This window comes from Cygnus atratus, chromosome 25 (assembly GCF_013377495.2).
Source record: "Cygnus atratus isolate AKBS03 ecotype Queensland, Australia chromosome 25, CAtr_DNAZoo_HiC_assembly, whole genome shotgun sequence".
Classification (NCBI taxonomy): Eukaryota; Metazoa; Chordata; class Aves; order Anseriformes; family Anatidae; genus Cygnus; species Cygnus atratus.
This window is the reverse complement of record NC_066386.1, coordinates 5,864,419-5,888,033: the sequence shown is the minus strand read 5'-3', so window position 1 is coordinate 5,888,033 and position 23,615 is coordinate 5,864,419. Positions and strand designations below refer to the sequence as shown.

General features: G+C 62.3%; 3 protein-coding genes across 5 annotated transcripts; 1 reads left to right on the top strand and 2 right to left on the bottom strand.

Moving 5' to 3' along the window:
• Positions 1 to 364: 364 nt before the first annotated feature.
• Positions 365 to 3,915, bottom strand: PSMC5 (proteasome 26S subunit, ATPase 5). The gene is made up of 12 exons (XM_035566875.1): positions 3,776 to 3,915; positions 3,490 to 3,561; positions 2,972 to 3,041; positions 2,772 to 2,869; positions 2,370 to 2,426; positions 2,009 to 2,239; positions 1,668 to 1,794; positions 1,316 to 1,506; positions 1,116 to 1,214; positions 868 to 978; positions 671 to 757; positions 365 to 469 (listed from the first exon to the last, which is right to left on the bottom strand). Exons 1-12 carry the CDS (start codon positions 3,812 to 3,814, stop codon positions 416 to 418), a joined length of 1,236 nt encoding a protein of 411 aa, XP_035422768.1. The 5' UTR covers positions 3,815 to 3,915; the 3' UTR covers positions 365 to 415.
• Positions 3,916 to 4,338: 423 nt separating this feature from the next.
• FTSJ3 (FtsJ RNA 2'-O-methyltransferase 3) lies at positions 4,339 to 11,227 on the top strand. 3 transcript variants are annotated; one of them, XM_035566870.2, is made up of 22 exons: positions 4,339 to 4,433; positions 4,599 to 4,706; positions 4,796 to 4,901; positions 5,111 to 5,157; positions 5,247 to 5,326; positions 5,558 to 5,657; positions 5,735 to 5,929; positions 6,026 to 6,141; positions 6,967 to 7,071; positions 7,249 to 7,349; positions 7,437 to 7,517; positions 7,611 to 7,763; positions 8,083 to 8,218; positions 8,326 to 8,531; positions 8,637 to 8,757; positions 8,840 to 8,933; positions 9,183 to 9,336; positions 9,434 to 9,510; positions 9,683 to 9,785; positions 9,931 to 10,114; positions 10,195 to 10,289; positions 10,584 to 11,227. In XM_035566870.2, the coding sequence occupies exons 2-22, from the start codon at positions 4,640 to 4,642 to the stop codon at positions 10,771 to 10,773; spliced, it is 2,511 nt and encodes an 836-aa protein (XP_035422763.1). In that variant the 5' UTR covers positions 4,339 to 4,433; positions 4,599 to 4,639; the 3' UTR covers positions 10,774 to 11,227. The 3 variants fall into 3 exon arrangements, with proteins under 3 accessions (XP_035422763.1, XP_035422762.1, XP_050571405.1); XM_050715448.1 differs by having other exon boundaries at positions 4,360 to 4,386; XM_035566869.2 differs by having other exon boundaries at positions 5,735 to 6,141.
• A 322-nt stretch (positions 11,228 to 11,549) lies between these two features.
• On the bottom strand, positions 11,550 to 22,933 carry LOC118258205 (alpha-2-macroglobulin-like protein 1). The gene is made up of 36 exons (XM_035566848.2): positions 22,860 to 22,933; positions 22,293 to 22,482; positions 21,979 to 22,141; positions 21,658 to 21,710; positions 20,991 to 21,011; positions 20,683 to 20,836; positions 20,453 to 20,537; positions 20,210 to 20,339; positions 20,012 to 20,126; positions 19,192 to 19,301; positions 18,939 to 19,091; positions 18,549 to 18,779; positions 18,183 to 18,240; positions 17,961 to 18,106; positions 17,578 to 17,727; positions 17,152 to 17,349; positions 16,816 to 16,918; positions 16,415 to 16,571; positions 16,045 to 16,270; positions 15,850 to 15,976; positions 15,458 to 15,579; positions 15,224 to 15,275; positions 14,925 to 14,999; positions 14,604 to 14,780; positions 14,335 to 14,416; positions 14,044 to 14,200; positions 13,874 to 13,948; positions 13,503 to 13,659; positions 13,202 to 13,416; positions 12,901 to 13,116; positions 12,704 to 12,828; positions 12,531 to 12,621; positions 12,363 to 12,431; positions 12,168 to 12,270; positions 11,977 to 12,018; positions 11,550 to 11,767 (listed from the first exon to the last, which is right to left on the bottom strand). Exons 1-36 carry the CDS (start codon positions 22,931 to 22,933, stop codon positions 11,736 to 11,738), a joined length of 4,434 nt encoding a protein of 1,477 aa, XP_035422741.1. The 3' UTR covers positions 11,550 to 11,735.
• Positions 22,934 to 23,615: the final 682 nt, after the last annotated feature.

Below are 23,615 nucleotides of genomic sequence, written 5' to 3'. Positions count from 1 at the left end.
GGGGGCAGTGGGGGCTCTGAGAACTGGAGCTGCTGGGGTGAGGGGCTAAGGGGACAGGGCCACCGCCCGCTGGCCCTGCTGAAGTGCCTTTACCCCGCTGGCCCCAGGCCTGTGTGCCCCTCACGGCGCATCCCGGCCTTCTCCAGGCGGTCGCAGGCGGCTGGGGGGGGGGGGGGGGAAGCGTTTACATATTCCCAGGGTGTATGGCTCAGGGGTGCCTGCTCTGCCTTCTGTGTAACCATTTTGTCTATTTTGGGTATTTTCTAATAAAACCAGTTAGCAGCAGCCTGTGTGTGTGTGTGTGCTGGGCTTCTTTCATGAGGAGCAGAGTCCTGCGGTCCATTTCCCCAAACCAGCGCACAGATGTGGCCACAGCAGCACTTTTATTAGAGAGAACACAGCCCGAAGCTCACCCTTACTTCCACAGCTTCTTGATGGACATGTTCTTCTCACTGTCCTTCTGCATCACCTGGGCAAGGAGGAGGGTCTTAGTTCCCACCACCCAGCCCCGTTTTCCCCCCTGTAAGGCTACTTCATAACCCCCAACCTGCCCTCAGAACCAAGCTCCATCCCCTTCCACACCCCCCACGCCCCTCAGTGCTGCGCTGAAGCTGCCGGGGACGGCCTGTGCCCAGCGGCAGCGGGGAAGGAGGAGCCCCACAACGCCTACCTTGGCGACAGCCATTTCGAAGTCCTCTTGCGTGACGTGCACCCGCCTCTCCCTCAGCGCGTACATGCCAGCTTCTGTGCACACCCCCTGCAAGGGACAGAAACGCTCCAGCAACCCCACCGGGTGAAGACGGAGAAGGGGCAGGGCTGCCAAGAGCCCCCAGGCGGCCCAGGGCTGCGGCAGGGCCCGGGGCTCACCTTCACTTCTGCGCCCGATGCCCCCGGCATCAGCTCGGCAATCTTGCGCAGGTTGATGCCCCGCGTCAGGTTCATTTTCCGAGAGTGGATCTTGAGAATGTCCAGCCGGGCCTGCGGGACAGCAGCAGCGAGGCGAGGGCTTAAGGCACAGGAGTTATGCCCGGACAGGGCTGGGGACCACGCGCTCCACCCCAAGGAGAGGATCTGGACTGCAGGGGACTGACAGAAGCCCCAGGCCCCCCACCCACCTCCTCATTGGGAGGGGGGAACTCGATCTTCCTGTCGATGCGGCCAGGGCGCAGCAGAGCCGAGTCCAGGATGTCGATCCGGTTCGTGGCCATGATCACCTGCAGCAGGAGAGCAGCCCCTTTCACCACAAGCAGGCACCCCGCCGCCGTGGGGCCAGCAGGACGCTGCCCTGTCCCCAGGCAGCTCGGCGCCCTCTTACCTTGATGTTCTTGGTGGCCTCAAAGCCATCGAGCTGGTTGAGAAGCTCCAGCATCGTGCGCTGCACCTCGCTGTCCCCGCCAGAGCCGCCCTCCAGGCGGGAGGAGCCGATGGAGTCGATCTCGTCCATGAAGATGATGGAGGGAGCGTGCTCCCGGGCCATCACAAACAGCTCCCGGACCATGCGGGCGCCTGCAGGGACCACAGGGAGCTGAGCCCTGGCACCGCGCACCCACAGGTCACCATGCCAGAGGTGCTCGTCCCGCCGCGGGCCGCCCCGAGGTGCAGGAACCCTCGACGGGGCTCCAGCTCGCGTTGGCACCGGGGGCAGCCTCGCCCCGCACCATTTTTACCTTCACCAATGAACTTCTGCACCAGCTCGGAGCCCGAGACGCGGATGAAGGTGCAGTCGGTGTGGTGGGCCACGGCCCTGGCCAGCAAAGTCTTGCCCGTGCCGGGGGGGCCATAGAGCAGCACGCCCTAAAAGCGCCACAGGGGGACCTCAGCCCTGCTGCCGCGGGGCTCAGCACCCCCACCAGCACCCCTGGGGGAGCGCAGGCACCGCTGGCAGCTTTTGCTCCCACACGGCCCCGGGCCCAGCCAGCCCCCCAGTGCCGACAGGACACGCGGGGACCCCTGCAGGGGTGACCCAGCCAGTGCCACCCCCCCCAGGCCCACAGCAGCAGGGACTCGCCTTGGGTTGGGCAATCCCCAGCGCCTCAAAGAGTTCTGGGTGCTTGACCGGCAGCTCAATCACTTCTTTGATCTCCTTTATCTGCTTGTCCAAGCCGCCGATCATCTCGTAAGTGGAATCTGGGACCTTCTCCACCATCATCAGGGACACCAGAGGGTCCACTTTGTTGGGCAAGATCTTGTGCAGCGTGTAGCTGTCATTGCGCAGGGCCACGCGGCAGTTGGGGGTCACCTGCGCCAAGAGCGGAGGGGAGCTCGGCGCGTGGATACTGCACAGCCCTTCCACGTCACCCCACGGCAGGGAAGGGGACAGGCAGCGCAGAGCCCCGTCACATCCCCTCCCGTAGCCCCCCGACACTCACGTCGTTAATGTCGATGTTCTTGTCCACATCCACCACGAATTTCCCTTCTGGGTGCACCTGGAAGAGCAGTTGCCACCACGAGGGTTACTTCCCTTAGAAGTTCCTAGCCGCACGCCCCAAACCCACCCACCGCAGCGGGAAGGTGCCGGAGAACCCAGCCCCACCAAACACCCTGCACCCCAGGCGGCTCCTGCCTGCACGTGCGTGGCTGGGGCCCTGGAGAGCCGCTGCAATACGCTCCTCTGGAGAAAAGAGCTCTCGCTCCTTGTTTTTTCAGTTGTTAAACCCCCCTCCAAAGCTCGTGCTCTCGTGGGGCAAAGGAAGGGTCTGTCCTGCCCCACCCCATCCAGGTGCCGGGCAGGAGCCAGCCCTGCTCGCCCTCATGGCGGCTCAGCCCCGTACCTTGACGAGCACTTTCTTCTTGTCCATGGCTCTCACCACCTCCCCCACGTAGGAGCCCTGCTCCTGCAGCAGTTGCAGCTCCTCCCGCAGCAGCCGCACTACGGAGAGAGGGGGGACATCAGCACAGGTTTTGGGGGCAGCCCCCTGCAGGACCGGTCACGGAGCCCCGCGCAAAGCAGATGAGAGGAGCGGAGCCGTACCTTTGGCGTTCAACTCATTCCTCTGCGCTTGCAAGCGCCGCAGGTTCTGGCTCTTCTCGTTCACAATGAGCTGCGGGGAAAGAAGCTTTGCTGAGTTCTCAGCATCCTCGCCTAACCACGCGTGCCAGCCACGAGCAGGCTCCAGCATGAGGATCAGGGACAGCCAGCGTCCTGCGATGGACATCCTGGGACGGAGTAATTTATAACAGGCGCGAGGACAGCGGCAGGACGCGGCTGGCACAACGTCGTCACCGAGAGCTGGGCAGCACTGCGGCCTCCTCTGCAGGCTGGGGCCCATCTCGTTGCCCTAAGCTTTAGCTCACGGGTCTTGCTCGGAGTCACCCCTCCTGAAGCAGGGGGCGCTCCCTCCTCGCACCCCAGCGCGGGGCGCCCGCAGCCCAGGAAGACGCTGCAGGGCCCCGCGCGTGCTCCGGAGGCGAGAGCCGGCGCAGAAGGCGGCCGCGAAGCTCGGCAACACCAGTGGGGCGCCCCCGCCCGCCCCCCCAGGGCCGGCTCACCTGCAGCTCCTCGATCTTGGACAGGTAGTACTGCCGCAGCCCCGTGCCGCCCTTCCCGTCGTCCATCTCCATCTGCGGGACAGCGCAGCTCAGCGGCACCGCGGCCCTCCCGCTCCCCCCAGGGCCCTCCCGCCGCCCCCGGCGCCCTCTCGCTCCCCCCCCGGGCCCCGCCGCCTGAGCCAGTCCCGCCGAGTCACGGCGCCCGGCGGGCCCCGACCGCAACAGGACCCGGCGCCGCCCCGCGAGCAGCCCGCGGGGCCCCGGCCGCCCCCGGCACCGCCCCGACCTGCTCGGGGCCGTCCACCGCCATCTTCTCCGCCGGCATCGAGCCCCCGCCACCCCCGCTGCCGGCACCAAAGATGGCGGCCGGGCCGCTTCCGTCGGCTACTCCTCCCCCCTCCTAAACGCGCACGACGTGCTGATGTCACTTCCTCCCCGCCCGCCGCACCGGCCAGCCCCCCTCCCGCCCGCGAGAGGAGGAGCGCCGGGAGGGCGGGGAGTGCGCACGCGCGTTCCGGGCAGAGCGGCGCCGCGCCGCGCATGCGTCTTCTGCGCCCCATCGGCACGCCGCGGGGCGGTCTGGATGCGCATGCGCAGTGCGGTGGCGGCTGGGAGGAGTGCGCGTGCGCGGCGGTCTTTCGGCCGGGCCGGTGTTTGTCCGCCATCTTGGTAAGGTCAAAGGTGGCTTCTCCGCGCTACGGGCCCCAGACGGCGACGGGTGGGCCCGGAACACCCCTTCCCGAGGGGACCCGGCCTCCTCCGAGCCTCTGCTGGTTAGCCCGCCGGGTGGCGACGACCCCAAGGCAGAGCGGCGGCGCCACTCTAAAGATGGCGGCGAGGGCGAGGGGAAGCGGAAGTCGGGGGCGTGGCGCGGGGAACGCCGGGACGGCGGCGGGGGCACGCGGCGAGGCCGGGGCTGGGAGCGGGGCCGCGATCGTGTCGGGGTGCGGGGCGCGGGGGCCGGGAGGAGGGGGCACCGGGACCCTGAGGGCGCACCGGGGGCACACCGGGCCGGGGGGGGGCACTCCGGGGACGCACCGGGCCCTGAGGGCACCCCGGGCCGCGCCGCCCGCTCCCCCCCCCCCGCTCACGGCGCCCCCTCCCCGCAGGTCCGTGCCGGGGCCGCAGGGCCCGAGCCCCCCGCGGCGCCATGGGCAAGAAGAGCAAAGCGGGCCGGAGCCGGCGGGACAAGTTCTACCACTTGGCCAAGGAGACGGGTGAGGGGCCGCGGGGCCGCGCGGGCCCCCCCCCCGGCAGCGCCCCGCAGCGCCCCGCAGCCCCTGAGGGCCGGCTCTCCGCCCCGCAGGCTTCCGCTCCCGCTCCTCCTTCAAGCTGCTCCAGCTCAACCGCAAGTTCCAGTTCCTGCAGAAGGCCCGGGCGCTGCTGGACCTGTGCGCGGCCCCCGGCGGGTGGTGAGTGGCGGCGGGGCCGGAACTGTGCCGGGACCCCCCACACACACACCCCCCCTTCGTGAAGCAGCTCCCGGGTGTTTGCGTTGGGGGGGCTCGACTCGGTCGCCGACCCCGATGCCGAGGCTGATCCCAAGCCTCTGACGGCGCCGTGCAAGGGTGAGGGTGCTCTTGGAATCCTGCTGTAGCTTTGGTCGTCTCTGTTCTCGCAGGCTGCAGGTGGCTTCCAAATTCATGCCGGTTTCCAGCTTGATCGTTGGTGAGTGCTAGGGGTGGTTTAGGAACTCATCGGGGATGGGCTGGAGCGTGGTGCCGAGGTACAACGTTGACACCTCTGTCTCACGCCAGGAGTGGATTTGGTTCCTATCAAACCCATTCCCAACGTGGTGACGCTGCAGGAGGACATCACAACCGAGAAGTGTCGCCAGGTGAGAACCCGCATCCCCTGCCCCGAGCGTCACTGCTCTGGGTCTCAGCAGGTCTGTTGGGTGAAGGGGCACCACCCGCCCGTCTGGGGCTCACCGAAGGGTACAACGAGGGCAGGGGATTGAGCGGAGCACCTGGATAGGGAGGCTTGAATGTAGATCAGGGCTGCAGCCCACTGGCTTTTGCAGAACGAGAGGGTTCAGGTGAGGCTAACGCAAGCCTCTGTTCCTCAGGCCCTGCGCAAGGAGCTGCAGACGTGGAAGGTGGACGTGGTGCTGAACGACGGAGCGCCCAATGTGGGAGCCAGCTGGGTGCACGATGCCTACTCCCAAGGTGGGGCCCTCCTGGTGCAGCTGGGGGGAGGCTGGCACGCTGACAGCTCTGCTGAGTGTTCTCCTCCGCCTCCGCAGCCAACCTGACCCTCATGGCTCTGAAACTGGCCTGCGAGTTCCTCTGCAAAGGTGGCTGGTTCATCACCAAGGTTTTTCGCTCCCGGGACTACCAGCCGCTCCTCTGGATCTTCCAGCAGTTCTTCCACAAGGTCCAGGCCACCAAGCCCCAAGCCTCCCGCAACGAATCCGCTGAGATCTTCGTGGTGTGCCAGGGTGAGCAGCTGCGGGGACCTGCAGTCGCTGGCAACCTGGGGCGCTGGGCTGGGACCGGGGAAAAACTGTTGGTGTCTTTGATTTCTCCCGCCCTAGGTTATCAGGCGCCAGACAAAATTGACAGCAAGTTCTTTGACCCAAAATACGCCTTCAAGGAGGTCGAGGTCCAGGCCAAGTCCGTTAGCGAGTTGGTCAGCAAGAAGAAGCCAAAGGTATGAGAAGGGGGAGCTGCTGGGGTGGGCTAGGTGTTGCTCATCGGAGAGCTGGCCCAGGGGAAAAGGCACGGCCTGACAGAGGGTCTGGCTCTGGGGAGGCTTCTTCCTTGTTCTCCTCCTGGCAAGTGACCCACTCCTTGTGGGACAGATGGACAGGGAAATTCGCGGGGCAGCAGGTAAGTCTGTGGAAATCGGAGATGGATGTCTACGGGGAGCTCGTTAGCAGGTGAAAAGCCGCAGGAGTGAGGCAGGAGGGTGCTGGGCAGCCAGCCAGTTTGCCTCGCTGGGCAGCATGGCCAAACACGACTGAAACGAGCTGGGGATCGGGGCCAAAAAGATTATAGTAGGTAAAGATGCCTAGGGAAGCGAAAAGCAGGGGGTGCGAGGCACTGGAACAACCCCTGTTACCGAAGTATAAAGCCTGAGAAGGTGGCGCAGCGATGGAGAGGCGGCGAACGAGTGGTGAGGCTGATGATGGTTCAGTAACGCTCTCCCTCCAGCAGTCAGCCACTGGGTTTGCGGGTCTGCGAGGTGACTTCAGGTTACAGGTTAAAACCTGGGTCAAGTAGCCTCAGCTAGGCGTGGAGCTTCTCAAACCTGTCGCCGTCACGTTCCTGTCTGAGGTGGGGCCGTGAGAGGCGTTCTGGCGCCGGCCCCGTTAACTCGGGAGGCAGGCGGGGGCTGCCCTCATGCCTGAATCGTGCGGGCATCTTCAGGGGGACGCTGCGGTAAGGCAGAAGTTACGTTGAGTCATTGCTGCTCCGGGGGTGGCGAAGCTGTCTCGTGCCGTGCTGCCGCTCACACGGCGCCGTCCTCCTGCAGGCAGAGGGCTACGTGGACGGTGACACGACGCTCTACCACCGCTTTACCCTGATGGACTTCCTCAAGGCTCCCAACCCCGTGGACTTCCTCTCCAAGGCCAATGAGGTGAGCGCCCGCAAGGCGGACTTCGGCGGCACCAGAGACAGGCCCCCCCCGAGCACAGAGCAGCGAACGAGGGCGGCCAGGTGCCCCAGCAATGGCCCCGGCCCTGTTCCTGCAGAAGGGAAGCAGAACAAAAGCTGGGGCTCGGGGCTGACAGCCCTATCCCTCTGCTCCATCCAGATCACGCTGGGGGACGGGGAGCTGGAGAACCACAGTTCCACCACCGAGGAGCTGCGTCAGTGCTGCAAGGACATCCGCGTGCTGGGGCGTAAGGAGCTCAGGTACTGGGGGGGACAGGGACAGGGACAGGGATGGGGCGTCGTGCTGGGCCTGGGTGGATGTTTCTAACAGGCTGCCTCCCCGCACAGAGCCCTGCTGAACTGGAGAACGAAATTGCGGCGTTTCTTGACCAAAAAGCTGAAAGAGCAGGCAAAGGAGCTGGATATCAAGTAGGAGCAACAGCGCTGCCCCAAGGCACCAACGTGGTGGGACGGGGGTGCCACCAGCAGAGGTTTGTTTGTTGACCTCCTTCCTTTTGGCAGCCTGAGCTCTGGTGAAGAGGAGGAAGGCCGGGAGGAGGAGGAGAAGAAAATGTCGCCAAAAGCCACAGCTGATGAGGCAGGGAAAGAGGAAGAGGAGGAGGTAGAGCTGGCATTAGCAGAGATGAAGGCCAAGGAGCTGGCAGAGCTAAAAAGGTAAAAACAGCTCAGGAAAGGAGAGGCAGGGTATCATTGTGCTAGCATAGCGTGAGGGGTCAGGGTCTGTCTCCCTGCAAACAGGGGTGGGGTCTGGGGTTCTCGGGGTTTTCCGCGTCTCCAAGCTGGTGAAGCAGCTGTTCCAAGCTGGCATGGGCTCTCTCTGCCCAGTAAGGGGACTCCTCGCAGTGGGTTGGCTGTTGCAGGATCCCAAATCTCGTGAGAGATCAGGCGTCAACATGGCAGTAGATGAGCTACTGGGAGGTGTGTGCACGGGGCGGGGGGGAGCAGCGTAGCCTCAATCCTTTGCCTTCTCCAGAAAAAAGAAGAAGATCTTGAAGGAACAGCGGAAGCAGCGTGAACGTGTGGAGCTGAAGATGGATCTCCCCGGTGTCTCCATCGCTGACGGTGGCGACACCAGCATGTTCTCCCTCCAGACTATCCACAGGACCCAGGTGTGTGGGCTGGAAGCGAGCAGGCTCCCAGAGCCACCAGGGCTGGGACGTACGCAGGCACGTGGCTGAGACTCAAGCTCCTGACTCCAGTCTCACTCGCGTTGCAGCTGCTGAATGAGGTGGCCCGGGGAGACATGGCATCAGCAGATACCCTTCTGGAGATGCAACCAGGGGATGATGACATCTACGTCTCTGATCCGGACGAAGCTGACGATGTGTCCCTGGCCAGTGATCTGGACCCGGAGGAGTTGGTGGAGATAGAGGCTCGTCAGCGCCGGCTGGAGCGGGAGAAGCGAGAGCAGGGTGCAAAGAGGTGAGAGCTGGGGGAGGCCGTCCTGGGGCAGGGGCTCCCTTGAGAGCAAATCCAGAGAGCGGCTGTCCTGGCTGGGGACACCAATCCTGCTGCTGCCTGTCACAGGGTGAAGCCTAAGGAGGAGGAAGAAGAGGAGGAAGATGACGAAGAGGAGAATCCTCTCCTCGTGCCTCTGGAGGAGAAGTCAGTGCTGAAGGAGCGGCAGACCAGCCTGTGGTTTGGGAAGGTGAGTCCCAGTGGGTCAGAACAGGCAGGGCTTTTCCCCAGCTCTGCCCTACGCCCCCTGACCCACGGCTCCCTGTCCCCAGGACGCCTTTGCCGGCATTGAGGACGACGCGGATGAGGACCTGGAGCTGGGGCAGTCGCAGATGTTGGCTGAGAGACAGCGCGAGTCCCAGACAGGTTAGTGGGGGCTGCGTGGCTGTGGGGAGCACAGAGGGACGTCTCCGCAGCCTCACAGAGGGCACCGGATCAAATGGCAGTTTGGGTGCTGTACTGAGCAGAAGCAGAGACCTCCAGAGGTTGCTTCCAGCCCATGTTGTTACGCAGTTGATGAGCTAGGACTAGTGTTAATAAGCTGTACCTCTAGGGGAAGGGTCTGCAGTGGGATTTGCCTCAACCTTCTCTCGCCCACTGGTTCCCTCTCCCCAGACAAAGCGAAGAGGAAAGGGCAGAAGAAGAAGAAGGCTCCCCAGGAGGACACCATGGCCGAGCCTCAGCCCGCAGCAGGCACAGCAGCTGATGCCAATGAAGCACAGGCTGAGCAGAGCAGCGATGATGATGACAGCAGCAGTGATGAGGAGAGGTGAGGGGCAGTCTGGATATTCTCCTGCAGCTCTACGTTTCTGGAGAGCGGGGAGGTGAAGACCCTAAGCTCTGATGCTCTCCTCTTCTCCCCGCAGGCCACCAACACCGGTGGAGAGGAAGCGGGGCCGGGTCGAGCCGTGTGGCTTTGAGGTGGTGCCCATTGAGGACCCAGGTGAGTGGGGGCCGCTGTCCCCACCTGTGTGCGCCGGGTGATGCCACGCAAGTCCCTCTGTGGGGACAGGAGGCAGGGTCAGGTGGTGCTGGTCTGGGAGGGCCGCTCGCTGCTGTCGGGGCCTCAGGCTGTTTGCAGGTGGGCCAAGCTTTAACCTGTCCCTGTGCTTCAGTGAAGAAAGCGCGCGTCCTGGATGCAGAGGGGCTGGCGCTTGGCTCCGTCATTGCCACCTCCAAAAAGGCCAGGCGGGACCTGATCGACGACTCGTTCAACAGGTAATGCCCTGCGGGCGCTGCAGGGGGAGCAGCACTCATCCTCTTCTTGGGGGACAGGCCCCGGGGGTGGCAGATGTATCGGGGCGAGACTAGGACCTGGCAGGGACCCCGTGTCCCACTCACAACTCACCTGTTTCCCCCCCAGGTACTCCTTCAACGAGGAGGAGGGAGAACTGCCGGAGTGGTTCACGGAGGAGGAGAAGCAGCACCGGTGCAAGCAGATACCCCTGGACCGGCAGACGGTTGAGGAGTATCGGCAGCGCTGGCGCCAAATCAACGCCCGCCCCATCAAGAAGGTGGCGGAGGCCAAGGCCCGAAAGAAGCGGCGGGTGAGTGGGGCTGTGGTCCTGGACGGGTGCTCTGTCCCCGTCACCGATCCCCTTGTCCCTGACCCTTTGCTGTCCCACAGATGCTGAAGAAGATGGAGCAGATGAAGAAGAAAGCGGAGGCCGTGGTGAGCACGGTGGATATCTCAGAGCGGGAGAAGGTGGCCCAGCTGCGGCGGTGAGTGGTGAAGCTGGGCCCCAGCTCCTTCACGTTGCGCTGGGCTGGGTTACAAGGTCCCATCCCTGCAGCCGCAGCACGGGGCAGCTCCTGTGTATAACTCAGCAGGGCTGGGAAGGGCTGGGCAGGATCTGGCTGGGGCTGAAGGTTGGCAGGGTAAGCAAGGGAAGACCTGTCTTGGGGCACGGCAGAGCAGTTGGGCCTGATACTTGTCTTCGGATATGTGCCAAAGCCAAATTCCTGGAGCAGGCTCCTCCTGAGGTTGTCTGTTTCATCTTTCCCTTTCTCCCACAGCATCTACAAGAAGGCCGGGCTGGGCAAGGAGAAGCGGCAGGTCACGTACCTGGTGGCTAAGAAGGGCGTAGGACCCCGGGTGCGTCGCCCCCCCGGTGTCAAGGGACAGTTCAAGGTCGTTGACAGCCGCCTGAAGAAGGATGTGAGGGCTCAGATGCGCAAAGACCAGAAGAAGAAACGCCGCAAGTGATGTGGGACTTGGCTCAGGGCAGGGCTGGCTCCTGTCCCCCCACCGCAACCTCAGGAGCTCCTGGCTCGCCCTGCTGCTCCCCCATCGTGGGGGCAGGGCTGTGACAGCCACATGCTGTCACATCTACGTCAGTGCCTTTATGTCATTGCCTCTTGTCCCGCTGTGGGGCAGGGAGGGTTGATTTGGCCTCAGCGCTGTAGCGTCGACCCCCTGCCCGCGCTGGCTGTGTGACTGCAGGTCTAGGGCTGTCACCCTCGCTGGTTCTGCTGGGGTGCTGCTCGGACCCTTGCACTGCAGGGCAACGAGCACCCTTCCAGTCCTCGCCACGTTTGTCACCAACGTCCCAGGGCTGCATGGGGCTGCGGGTGCTGAGCCCTGAGGCAGGACAGTGGCTGCAGTCTGTACAGATCTGTTCCTCATTTGCAACAGAAATAAACCCCAGTCTGAGGTTGTCTCTGGGACTTTTCCTGCGTCTTGGCAAGGTGCTGGGCCTGTGATTTGAGCTGTTACTTCCTTTCCTGCACTGCTTGATGGACACAGAAAGGACCCTAGGTTGTACAGGATCTGTGTCCCTTTGCTAACACTGGGGTTAGCCTGCTCACCTCGGCACACCTCAATTTATCTCTGGCCCAAAAGGTTGGGCCAAACAGCCAGCCAGCCCCAGGAGTCCCTGCCCAGCGTCATCCACAGTAGCCACCTCCCCAGCCTCTGGTCAGCCCCACCACCCTCTCCAAGTGGGGGGACACAGCAAGTTTAGGAGAAGAAATACAAAGGGAAAAGATGCACTTAAGAAAATGTATTTATTTAGACCCAGGGCAGGTAACAAGGCCTGGGCCATGTTCTCCTCCTGTGGAGGGCTTGGGGCTGTGGCCAGGGGGAGCAGAAATCTTTGGCTGTCCTGGTTCTTGGCTGAGGGCATTGGGATGAGCAGAGAGGGACCAGCTGCCACACCTCAGGCTCCACTAGAAATTCTCCTTTTCCTGGCTGTCAGCCTCTTCAAAATTGAAGCACGGGAGTGCTGTGAGAGAAGAGCCCCTCTCCCACCCCCGGCCAGTCCTTGCCTGCTCCTGACCCTCAGTGCCCCATCCCCGTGTGCCCCCAGACCCCTGGGGAGGAGCTGCGCAGGGGGCAAAGGAGGGAGGCCAGGTCTGCCGGGGTCCAGAAGTGGGGCGACCCCTCTGCCGTGTCGGGCTCAGCCCCTACCTGAGCTGCAAGGAGCGCTGTAGGCAGCATCCGTGCGGTCACCTGCAAGGAGAGCAGTGATCGCTGGGACGTGGGCTCAGGGCGAGGTGGCCCCGGGCTGCTCCCATTAATGAAGCCAAAGCTCGTCAATGCTAATGGATGGCTCAGCTGGGCCCCAGCGAGTCTGCTTTGGGGTTGCAAGGGGGGCTCACCCGTCTCGTAGTAGTCGTACAGCGTCACGGTGGCCGGCTGGAGGTTCCTCACGGGGAAGTCCTGCGTGGCTGTGAAGACAAAGGTCTCCTCCTCCTTCGTCAGCTGGGGAGACGGCACAAGGGTGAGGTACAGCCACCTCCGGCCACCTTGGCCCCTTCCTTGCAGCTGGAGGTGATGGCCCTGCCCCATCTCACCTGGTCCAGGTAAATTGTCACCTGGTCGGTCTGCACCTCCACCTTCTTCACTAGCTTCTGCCTCTTCAGCTGGGGACAGAGGGAGAGCAGGAGTGTTGTTGTCTCTCTGTCCCCGTGTGGGACAGGGACCCAGCACCAGGCAGAGTGGAGGGGCAGCGGGGACCTCACCTCCACCACCGAGCCCTTGTCTGGGATGTAGCCAGACGGCAGCTTGGCCTCGATGACAGCCATGTTGGTGGTGGGGCGCTCCCCGGTGTACCTGCAAGGGCAGAGCCACGTACTAAGGCTGGGGGCTGCCCCCCGTCCCCCCCCCAAACCCAGGGGGCATCCCCTGCCCTTACCGTGCCCGGAGGAGGAGGTGGAAGCGGGCACTGGCGTCCGCACTACACGTCTTGGGCTCTGTCTCCACACGGAGGTCGAACGTCCCCGCGCTGGGCGGTGGTGGCACGTTGTAGCGCAGGGTCACCTGGGGCGGGACGGGAGTTTAGAGGCACCCGGTGGGTGACACGTGGGGATGGGGACCCCAGGCTGTACCCACCTGCACCAGTGCGCAGCCCTGCCCGCGGGCTTGCACCGCGTACAGCCCCGGCAGCTCGTGCAGGGCTGCCCGCTGCAGCACCAGCCGATTGCTCGCGTCCAGCACGAAGTCCTGCATGGAGCCCGCCGGGGCTGTCACCGTCACCACGAAGTCCCCGTTGCTGCCGTACGTCAGAGTGGCATACTTGGCCAAAGCTTGCAGGGCCACCACGGTGTCCTGGGCGAGAAGCACCCAGCCATGGTCACCCCAAATTGCAGCCTGCGGCAGCCCCAGCCCCCCGTTGGGATCCCGACGCCCGTACCTGCGTGGAGGCAAAGCCCCCGTAGGGGTTTTGCTGCCTGCTGAGCCAGCGGACAATTTGGGAGGCTCTGGCCAGGTCAGTGGAGGACACCTGGGGCTGGGTCAGGTGTGCCAGGAGGACATAGGCGGTCATCTCCACCTCTGCCGGCGCGGCCGCAGCCCAGAGGGACTCCGTGGGCAGAGCCTTCCCCTTCCTCTGCCAGAAGAGCTGCCCCTCTGGGAGAGAGAAGGGGGGCAGGGCAGGGCAGCCCCCAGCGATGGGCGTGGGGGTCCCGCGTGGCATGGGGGGGTGCAGGAGGTACCTGTGCTGACGCCGCGCTGCACAAGGCTCTGCAGCCGGGCTTGGCGCTGCTCCTCGCGTCCCGCCAGCCCGCAGACGTAGGCCAGCAGGGCCTGCGTGTAGAGGTCGTCGGTGCTCGAAGCCTCCAGGCACTCCAGGGCCAAGCTCACCATGGGTTCCTGGCGTGGGAGGGGGGGACACCGAGCAGAGTCAGGAGCCAGTCCCAGGGGCACGGACATCACCACGCCCAGGTTGGGACCTCTGCCCAGTGAGACCAGTTACACCCAGGTCCGGCCCGGAGCAGTGTGGCCTGACACATCCAGACCTTGGTGCTGGGCTGGTCCCTTGTCCCAGCGCCTGCTCCCCTCCAGGGCAGACCGGGGTTGTCCTCACCGTTGGGGACGCCCCCAGCTCCAGCAGCGCAGCCGTGACATAAGCCGACAGCGAGAGCTCATCCGATACACCGCCCTGCAAGAGGGGGCAGCAGGAAATGGCTTTGCCCGTGCCACCAGCACAGGGAGGTGCCAGGGACAACCCGTCCCCCCACACCACCCCGTGCCCACCTGCAGGGCATTGTTGAAGAGCTTGCCCACACTGCGGAAGCATCCCGTCTTCAGCTGCTGACTCTGCAGCCAGCGCAGAGCATCCGTGATGTGCTGTTCCTCGATGGCCACGTAGGCTCTGGCTTGCCCGAAGGACTTGAGGACAAATGCCGTCAGCCTGAGAGCCAGAGAGCCGTCAGAGGGGTGGGGACCCAGGGGTTGAGCGGGGATGGGGTCTGTTTGGTGGCAGGAGGAGATGGCCGGTCCCTGGAGGGACGTCACTGCACTGCCCCGTGCCACGCGATCCCTTACCAGGTGTTGCCGCTGGCATCGCTCTCCCCAAAAGCACTGTAAGAGCCGTCAGCGTGCTTGTAGAGCAGCTCTCGCTGGTACCCTGCGGGGAGATGGGGACAGTGATTCACACGTCGGTCTGCACCCCACCCCGGGAGACCCCATAGGCAGCCTGGGTGCCAGACCCACCCCAGGGCTCAGGGAAGAAGACGGGACAGAGGTGGGGGGCCTGGGGTTCCCCTGGGCAGCAAGGCAGGGTAGGATGGGGATAAGGGGCCAAGGACGCTGACCGCTCTGCAGGAAGCCCTGCGCCTTGGCACGGATGTCAGGGGTCAGCTGCCCGCTCTTCTCCAGGTACTGCTGGATGTAGATGTTGGGGGCGAAGCGGACCATGTTCTGCTCCCCGCAGCCATAGGGCATGGCCAGGAGGCGGTCCACGTTCTGCAGCGCGTTGCCCATGATGTCGCCTGCACCAGGGGAGGTGAGGAGAATCGTCACCGGCCGTGTCCCCCAGCAGGCACCCCGTATCCCATCCCACCTCAGCTCAGTGGGGGTCCCGCCTCCAGCTGAGCTTGGGTCACGGAGCTCTGCGCCCTCTGTGCGTCCCTTACCCATCACGGTGACGTGGGCTCGCTGGGAGCCCTCCAAGATGTTTGCAGGAAGCTTCAGGGAGACTTCTTCAGCGGCTGCAGGGATGGAGGGCCATGGCAGTGGGGATGCCCAGCTCCTCCAGGCCTGGCCCCACAGTGTCCTCGCCCACCCCTCGGTGCTCCAGCCCTCCACGGGCTCAAGGCTGGGTCGGGACACCTCAGGCAGGAGACCCAAAGACTCCAGGGTCCTTGGTTCCACCAGTCTGGGGGCCCTCATGACCAGCAGCCAAGCATCCTTGCCCCACATCCCCACATCCTACCTTCCTGGCAGAGCAGGGAGCTGTGTGCCTTCTCCACCAGGATGCCCCCGGGCTGTGGGAAGCAGCATCATAGGGTCGGTCAGGAGAAGGGACTGGCCTCCTCCCCATGTCCCCAAAGCCATGCCAGCATCCCATGCTCCCAGGACCCTGCAGAGGGGTCCTCCTGCTGCCCCCCACCCCCACCCCGAGCTGCTCAGCCCCCATCCCTCCTTCCTCCTCCATAACCCATCTGACCTGCACCAGCAAGGGCTTTATCACGGTGTCCACGCGTCCCTGGGCTGGCACCACGGGCTCCTCATTACCACAGAGCTCCTCTGAGTTTATGGCCTCGGTGCTGATGGTGATGTTCACCTCCCCTGCAGATGCGAATGGGGGGCCCAGTTCCCACAGAGCCCTCCAGCCTGCACTGCAGTCCCATGGGCTTGCATCAGGTTTTGTGTGGGGCTGGCTGGGTTGGGATGGGGTCACCAGGGAGAGGAACAGTACTGGGAGGTGATGGGGAAGGGGAAAATGGAGCAGAGAAGAGCTTCCCAGATAGCATCATGTTTGCTTCCATCCTCCCTGCCCACCCCATCGTATGAGGGGGGTCCCCAAGCAGCAGGGCAGGGGGTCCCAGTGCCCCATACCCAGGCTGGTGGCTTTCACGTCCCACCGGAAGGTCCTGGCTTCATCCGCACAGACGCAGCCGCTGTACATCCCGCCCGCGGTCTCTGACACCTCCAGCTCCGCCGACTCCGCCAGCATCACCCGAACCTGCGGGATCACGACCCCCTCAGTCCCCATCAGGCCGCAGCCCCCGGCCCCCGGCCCACCCCACTCACCCGCAGGCACTGCCGCAGGTAGTTGAAGACGGTGGCGGTCAGGGTGAAGGTTTCGCCTCGGGTCACAGCATAGGGCAGCGCCAGCTCCACGAAGAAGGGCTTGAAGGTCAAGAGGGTGATGGTAGGGGCTATCCCCAAGCCCGTGGGTGCCGTGCAGAACATCCCGGCTGTCCACTCCGTGATGGCATCGGGCACCGTCACTGGCACCTCCACGGAGCCCCCCTCCCTGCGGGGTGGTGGGACAGAGCATCAAGAGACCACCAAGAGTCATCTGCTGGCATCTGGACAGTTTTTGGGGTCATCCCAGGTCCCTCAACACAGAAGAGGAGGTGGGGTTGGGACCGGCCATGCAGAGACCGCTACCACTCACCCCACGGGGACCAGGTCCCACAGCCACGTCTCTGGGAAGTACGACCGCGGAGCCGGTGGCTCCTCCTGGATGGGAGGTACCTCTAAGGTACGGCTGACGACAGCAGGGATACCCATCCTATTTTTCATCAGATATCCCGAAGAGAACATTATGTTATCTAGAAAAGGCAGAGCAGAAATTAGGGTCCGTGGGTTTCTGCATATCAGCCCAGGGCTGGATCTCTGCTGAAGACAGCCGCGAGCAGCCAAAATCTCCTTCAACCAAGAACTGAGCCACCGTGGAAGACCTCCAGTGGCTCTGTAAGGCAAAGCCCTGTGACACAGCCCTCCCCACCACCCCACCAGGAGAGGGGACACCCCTGCCCAGCCCCTCTCTACCGAGTGCTTTGTGAGGACGCCGACCTGTAGGACCCACAAAGCCCATGTCAGGTAAGTCAGGCATGTCGAACCACTCTTCGCAAGCAGTCCTGATCTTGGCATTGGTGAGAAGTTTCAGTGCTGCGTCCTGCAAAAATGAAAAGAGGCTAGCTGTCCCCAAAACCCAGCAGGGCAAATATTCCCATCAGAGCTGTGAATGGTCACGGGGCTGCAGAAGAAGACAAGCGGAGGGGGAGCAGCCTGGGAAAGGCTTTCCCCACAAGCGTGGTTTTCATGGGGCATTGCCGTGATGCCCGGGCACCCTGCACAAACCATGGCTGACTCCTGCCTGAAGAGGAGCAAAGAGGCACAAGCCTTTACCTGAAATAACTTGTAGGCGTCCACCTGGAAATTTTCCCAGAAAGGTGGAGGTAAAAAATACCTCCTTGAATGGAGAAAAACGTCTGTGTTTCTCATAGGTGGGGTGCGGGATAAGCGGGGATGTCTCCAGAAAGGTGAACAGGGCTCTGGGTCTCGAATGCTTCCAGGGGAGTCAAAATTGGGCAGGAGTTTGTAGATCTGGGAATAAACACAACATATAAGGCACAAAACCAACTGGGGTCTGCTGCCAGCCTGCCTCCAGCCCCCAGAGCCACCAGGCCACCACCTGGTCCCAGGGGCTGAACATCCAGCTGGGGACAGGCCAGAGTCCCCACCAGGGAGGCCCTGGTTGATATCATCTCCTCCTCCATCCCGGCTGGTCCAGGGTGCTGCAAGAGGGTGCGAAGCCCCTGTGGGACCACCTACCTCCTCCATGCTGAGCTCAGCCTCAGGTTTCAAGAGCAGCATGCTCCGGTCCACGGCGCGGATGGCACACAGGGAACTCGGGGCTGCCTCCAGCTCCAGCCTCAGTGCTGAGCCAGGCAGCGCCCGTTCCTCCGAAAAGGCCAGCTTCACCTGGGGAGGGACAGGGGCGTTAGCGGACGAGAGCAGGACAGCAGAGGAGCAGAACAAAGCTGTGGATGTGGAGGTCTTCTGGAGTAGCACGGAAATGGATAAAACCAAGCTCAAGGGTTTGGGGATCAGGGCATGGGTTAGAGCGGCTGCGATGCTGTGAGGTGTCTGGAGCAGGACAGAGCACCATGACAAGCCAGGGGAAGATTTCCTGGCCTCCAACAGCCTCCACTCACCTTGTTGGGGAGGCACTTGGCCAGGCTGAGCTTGGTGCTGTCAGCCACCATCTCGCCGCTGTGCAGCACCGCATAGCACAGCACCGTGGCCGTGGGCGCCAGCTCGGGGCCAACAGGCAGTTCCAGGGAGAAGGAGCCTTTCAGCCCTGGGATGGGGAGGGAGGTGAGTTCCAGGCACGGGCAGCAGAGCCCTGCACGGCCTGTCTGTGCTGCGGGACCCACCTGCCTCCACAGGCAGCTCCTTCCTGAGGATGGTGGCAATGGTCCCCTTGGCCATGACCTGCAGAGGAGGAGATGGGAATGGCAAACCCAACGCTTTGTGTGGACCCAAAACACCCTGATGGAGGATGGACCCTAGGGCTCAAGTGCTGTGATGGTTTTGAACTTGTCCAGTCTCCAGCCCCCACAATATCTCCCATTGGCAAGCAGAGCAAGCAGACACTTCTGCTAACGGGCTTTGGTCTTTCAGTCCAGCCAGAAGAGAACGCTAATTGTCTTGTCCTTGGGGACACAACTGTGCACGTGTGTGTAGACAGGGACTCTCATATCCTTACGCCTGCTGCCTTCCTTCCCCAGACAAAAGCTCACCAGGAAGACCACATCCAGTCTCTGCAGCTCAGTCCCCAAGGCTTCCTTGTTGAAGATGTAATCCACCTGGAGCTGCTGGGGCTGGCTGCAGGGCAGCTTGCTCTCCAGCCTGTGGATGTGCAGGAAGCTCTGGCTCTTCGAAACGAAGGGGCGCAGGTCCGCAAAAGCTGCTTCATAGAGGGGTGACGAGCCACTGCTCTCCTGGGTGTGAGCCGACTCGTTGACTTGACCCTGAGCAATGAGGGCAAAAATCAGGGTTCAGCAGCCTCAAGGACCCGGCACCAGGCACCACTGACTCGGGCTGTTGTCTTGGCTTGGAGAAGGTGCCCAGCCCCATACCAATGGAGAAAGCAATGTGAGAAGCCCCGGGGGGTGACACAGGTTGCTTACACGCAGGGTGACAGTGCCAGTCCAACGAGAGGTGTCCAGCTCGAAGGAGGCTCTCCCCGACGTGTCAGTCAGGAAGCTGTGTCTTGTAGCTTCTCCTTGATGGTGAACGATGAGCACCAGCTGCTTCTCCTTGGGGGCAGAGCCACCAGGTCCCTCAGCCGCATCTGCACAGGGAGGGAAGGGGAGATGTGTGGGTTGGGCTGGAGCCGTGGGGCAGGGGTGGGAGAGCAGGGCTGTCGGGGATCCCTGTTACCATCCCGGTGTAGGGAATCCCACGCTTGTAGAAGCCTTCGGTGTTCTCGAAGGTAACCTTGTAGATTTCAGGCAAAATGTCAAAGCTCTTTGTGTTGTTCATCTCCAGCCCTGTGGAGAAGGAGAGAGGAACCGAGTGTGTCTTGGGGACACCAGGCACAGATTGGCTGCTGCCAGCTCGCTGCACAAAGGGTCCCTGGACATTTTAGGCTCCCCCTCTGCAGCCAGCATCTTTGAGCACCATTTGCACCTCCTACAAGAGGATCAAAACTTCTGTGGCTTGTTCTAGACCTGAAGCAAAGGCATGGTTTACTGCAAAGACTTGGTAAGAGACATTGAAGCACCATGATGTGGGCCCGCCTCAGTGCCCATGGGCCTGGGAACAATCCCCAGTCTTCTCATTTTTCCCAAAGTAAAGCCACCAGTGGTCATTTCTGGTGTGACCGGGTTGGTGGGTGGGGTGGACAGTCCCGTTCACCACCCGGGGAAGGAAGCAGCGCCACAGAACTGAGTGAAGGGACTGCTTTGTGTCACAAGGACTACACTCGCTGCTGGCTGTAGGGTTGAGGTGTTGGATCCTTGCAAAGCATTTTTTCTTCCTGACCATTTCTCTGGTCATTATGCGAAGTATTGCCTTGCTGACCTGTCTCGCATCCCCTGCTGGGCCTGATTTCTACACACGCATACCTCTAAATCACAGCATTGCCTGGGGGCATCCCTGAGAAAGCCTGACACCTCCATGCTATGTGCATGTGGGTGCACGCAGGGACGATTGCAACAACAGATCCCATTCCTGAGCAGGAGGACACCACCACCCCTACCTGTCCCCTCCTCCACCAGTGACGCCTTGACTTGCATGCGCTTCTGAAGCCTGCCGTTGGTCTGGTTGAAGGAAGCCATCAAAACTTCTGTCGAAAAGCAGCCATTCTTCTCGGTCTGGAGGGAGGGAGTCAGCCGCGCTGGGAGCAGTCCTGGGGGTGGGCTGTTCCACTGTCCCCCATGCTTCCAGCTTTGCTCACCTGCCCGCCAACCTCGATGCAGTTTGTCCTTGGTGAGGATTGCCCAGGAACGTACATCACCCAGCCGAACAAGAAGGGCCTGCACACGGTGGCCTGGACCTTCCCCTGGACGGGTTTCCCGTAGGTGTACCTGTTGGGTGGAGGGCAGGCAGGGGGCATGGGGAGGAACAGCACCTGGTGGGCCGCATCGTGTCATGCCCCCCATCACCTCCATGCTCCCAGCACAGCCTGTTTCGGGCTCACCTCCCACAAATCTCCACCCGAAGCTTCTTGTCTTTCTCCAGCACGATGGGGGGGACGTCAATGGTCACCTCGAACTTGGGCAGCACTGATGGAGAAGTGAAAGGAGGAGGAGTTGTCCATCCCAGCACAAGGACATGGGTGCCCAGGTGGCCACGACACCCTGCCCGCGGGGATGTGCCAAGGCATGGCTCCCTCCCACCATGCTCCTCATGGCACTGGTCCCCACGCACCGTATTCCTCCACGCTGAAGGAGCGAGTCTTCCCCTCCACCTCAATGGTGTATGTGCCCAGGGCTGGCTCCGCGGCCAGCGGGAGGGACAGGTCCACAATGCCCTGCCGCGGGCTCACGTCTCGCCACTGCGCGATGCGGTTCCCTCTGGGGTCCTGCTCAGGGGGACACACGATGTTGGCCCTCACTTCCCAGGGCACCCAGGGGAGCCCAACCAGCACCCCTGTGTCAGGTTCCCCCTCTCCCAGCCATGCGCCACCTTCCCACACCCACACCACCCAGGAGCCTCCCTGCACCTCCCAGACTGACCTTCAGGAACACGAGGGGCAGCTGGAAGGCAAGAAGGAGATGGTTACAGGGGAAATTCAAAGTTTTCCTTAGGCTCTCCCCAGGGTGGGGACATCTCTAGAACCACAGGCAAAGGACAGCGAGGGTTGCTTGTGGGATGTTGTGACCTTCCACCCCTCTGGTTTGCTTTGGGACTGATTTTGAGCCTTTGGATGGCTCGAGCTGAGGTGAGCCAGCATGGCAAGGAGAGGCAGCATCTCCCAGCACCTTTGCAAGAAGTCATCAGCCATTTCATCTGGGAACCTCTTGCACTTTCAGACACACAAGTGACTGCCTGGGAGCACCAGAGACTGAACTAACCTATAATTCTGGTGATTTGTGATTTGACGGATAACAACAGCACTTTCCCTGCTTCCCACTCACCATTCCTATGTCCCTAAATGAAAGTTTAAGTGGGAGCATTCCCATGTCTCATGTGCAACTAACTCTGTGGTTCTCTCTCCTGCCAAAGCTGTGTGAAGGACACAACACATCCCGAGCTTGGCAGCCCAGGCATAGTTGGCTGGGGCAGGATTCCCAAGGGGAAAGATGCTGGCTGACCCCAAACCTCTGCCACGGCTTGCTGAGATGGAAGGAGAGCAGCTCAGTGAGCCCTGCCACCTCCCCTTGTCCCTCGCGCTGTCCTCACCTGCTTGTCACTGGCCACGAAGTCTTTATCCAAAGAGATGATTCGAAACTTCACTGGAAAGAGCAAAGGAGTACACAGGAGTGAGTGGTGGGCACATCTGCACAGGGAAGGTGGGTGGAAGCCCACCCTGAGCCCTGCAGCAGGGCACTGTCCCCAGCCAATGCAGCCAGCATGTCCTGGCATTGCTCTGGGCCAGTGCTGGAGGTGCCAGAGAACCCTGGGGTGAGCCCCACATCTCCATCAGCTCACATTGGGTGGGAGCAAGGCTGAACCTGCTGCCCCCAGGTCCTTCATCCAGCCAGACCCCATCTCGCCCCTCACCTTGCTGCCCAGGCTTGTAGACAGCCTTGTCTGTCTGTATGAAGATCCCAGGCTCCAGGGCTCTCAGCATCACCTTCTTCTTTTTGGAGACATCCAGGGAATCTCCCTGGATTGAGACGTGCAGATCGACGATTTCCTCCTTCCCCTTGGAGGGGGCTGGAGCCTAAAGGGGGGAAATGCCAGGAGACAGGCTGTCATGGTGCAGAGATCTTCTGCCTGCATGGGGAAATCCTACAAAACGATGGGGAAACCAGCCCAGCTCCCAGGCGAGCTGGAGGCAGTGGGGTGTCCGGGCATCCTGGGGTGACACTCACGATGAAGGTGACATTCAGATGCACGTGAGGCTCCTGCACCTTCCTCTCCAGCAGGGTGATGTTGCCAGCCCCCCCTGCTCTCTGCAGCTGGACGGTCACCTGGGCAGGCTGGGGGAGTTCGCTGAGATGGACCCACAGCGTCGCTGTGTGGGGGTGGTAGATCACAGCTGGGGACGTAACCACGTAATGCCTGGCAAGGAGAAGCATCACCAGGAGGGGCGTGGGGAGGGCAGCCAGGAACACAGCCTGGGGCAGCCACCACAGGGCTACCCCACTGCACCTCCTCTCCTTGCTTCTGGCCTCTCCCTGGCTTCTTGGCTCAGCAAAGCTAAGGCTCTGCTTGCCCACCACCACTGCGTGGGGTGGCACCTACAATAAACCAGAGCCACCAGCCCCAGAAGCTTCCAGGTGTCACGTCCTTGATGCTCGTGGGCAGCTTACCCCAAGCACTGCCACCCCCACCAGCCACTGCAGGCACAGGGACCATTAGGTCCCACTGCACACCGAGCCAAGACTAACCACCCTCCCACCAGGTATGGACAGACGGGGGACACAAAGAGGGCTTACAGCACTGCTGATCCTCCAGCTGTGAGGTGCAGGATGAGAAGGAGCAGGCAGGGCAGGGCTGCTGGAGACCCCATGCCTCCAACTGCAAACGGACTTTGGGGTGGCTACAATCTCCTTGCAGGCATTGGGTGGCTGAAGACCTGCGTCTGTATTGCTGCAGGCTCCCCAGTAAGAGCTTCGCTTTGCCCGCAGTGAGCAAACAAGGCGTGGGACGAGCAGCCAGTGTGGACCCGCAGATACAGCCAGGGCAATGTTTGCCATTGTGGGTTCAAGGCTGTGATGGACTTTTGCAATTTGAGATGTTCCCATAGGCTGGAGAGGTTCTGAACCAGGGGGCAGGAGCCTCCTACGCACCTCTTCACTTCGCTGCAATCCCCCAGCTGCTGGGAAATGCTGGAAGGAGGGAGCGGGGCCAAGTTTCCAAAACGAAAGCGGGCAGCATGCTACTAGAACACCATGTGAGCTGGTGGTAATTTCTCAGTAGGGTTTGTTCCCAGACCTTTCCTATTTTTCACAGAATCACAGAATCATCTAGGTTGGAAGAGACCTCCAGGATCACCCAGTCCAACCTTCGGCCTAACACTAACAAGTCCTTCACTAAACCACATCACTAAGCTCAACATCTAAACGTCTTTTAAAGACCTCCAGGGATGGTGACTCAACCACTTCCCTGGGCAGCCCATTCCAATGCCTAACAACCCTTTCAGTAAAGAGTTCTTCCTAATATCCAACATAAACCTCCCCTGGTGCAACTTG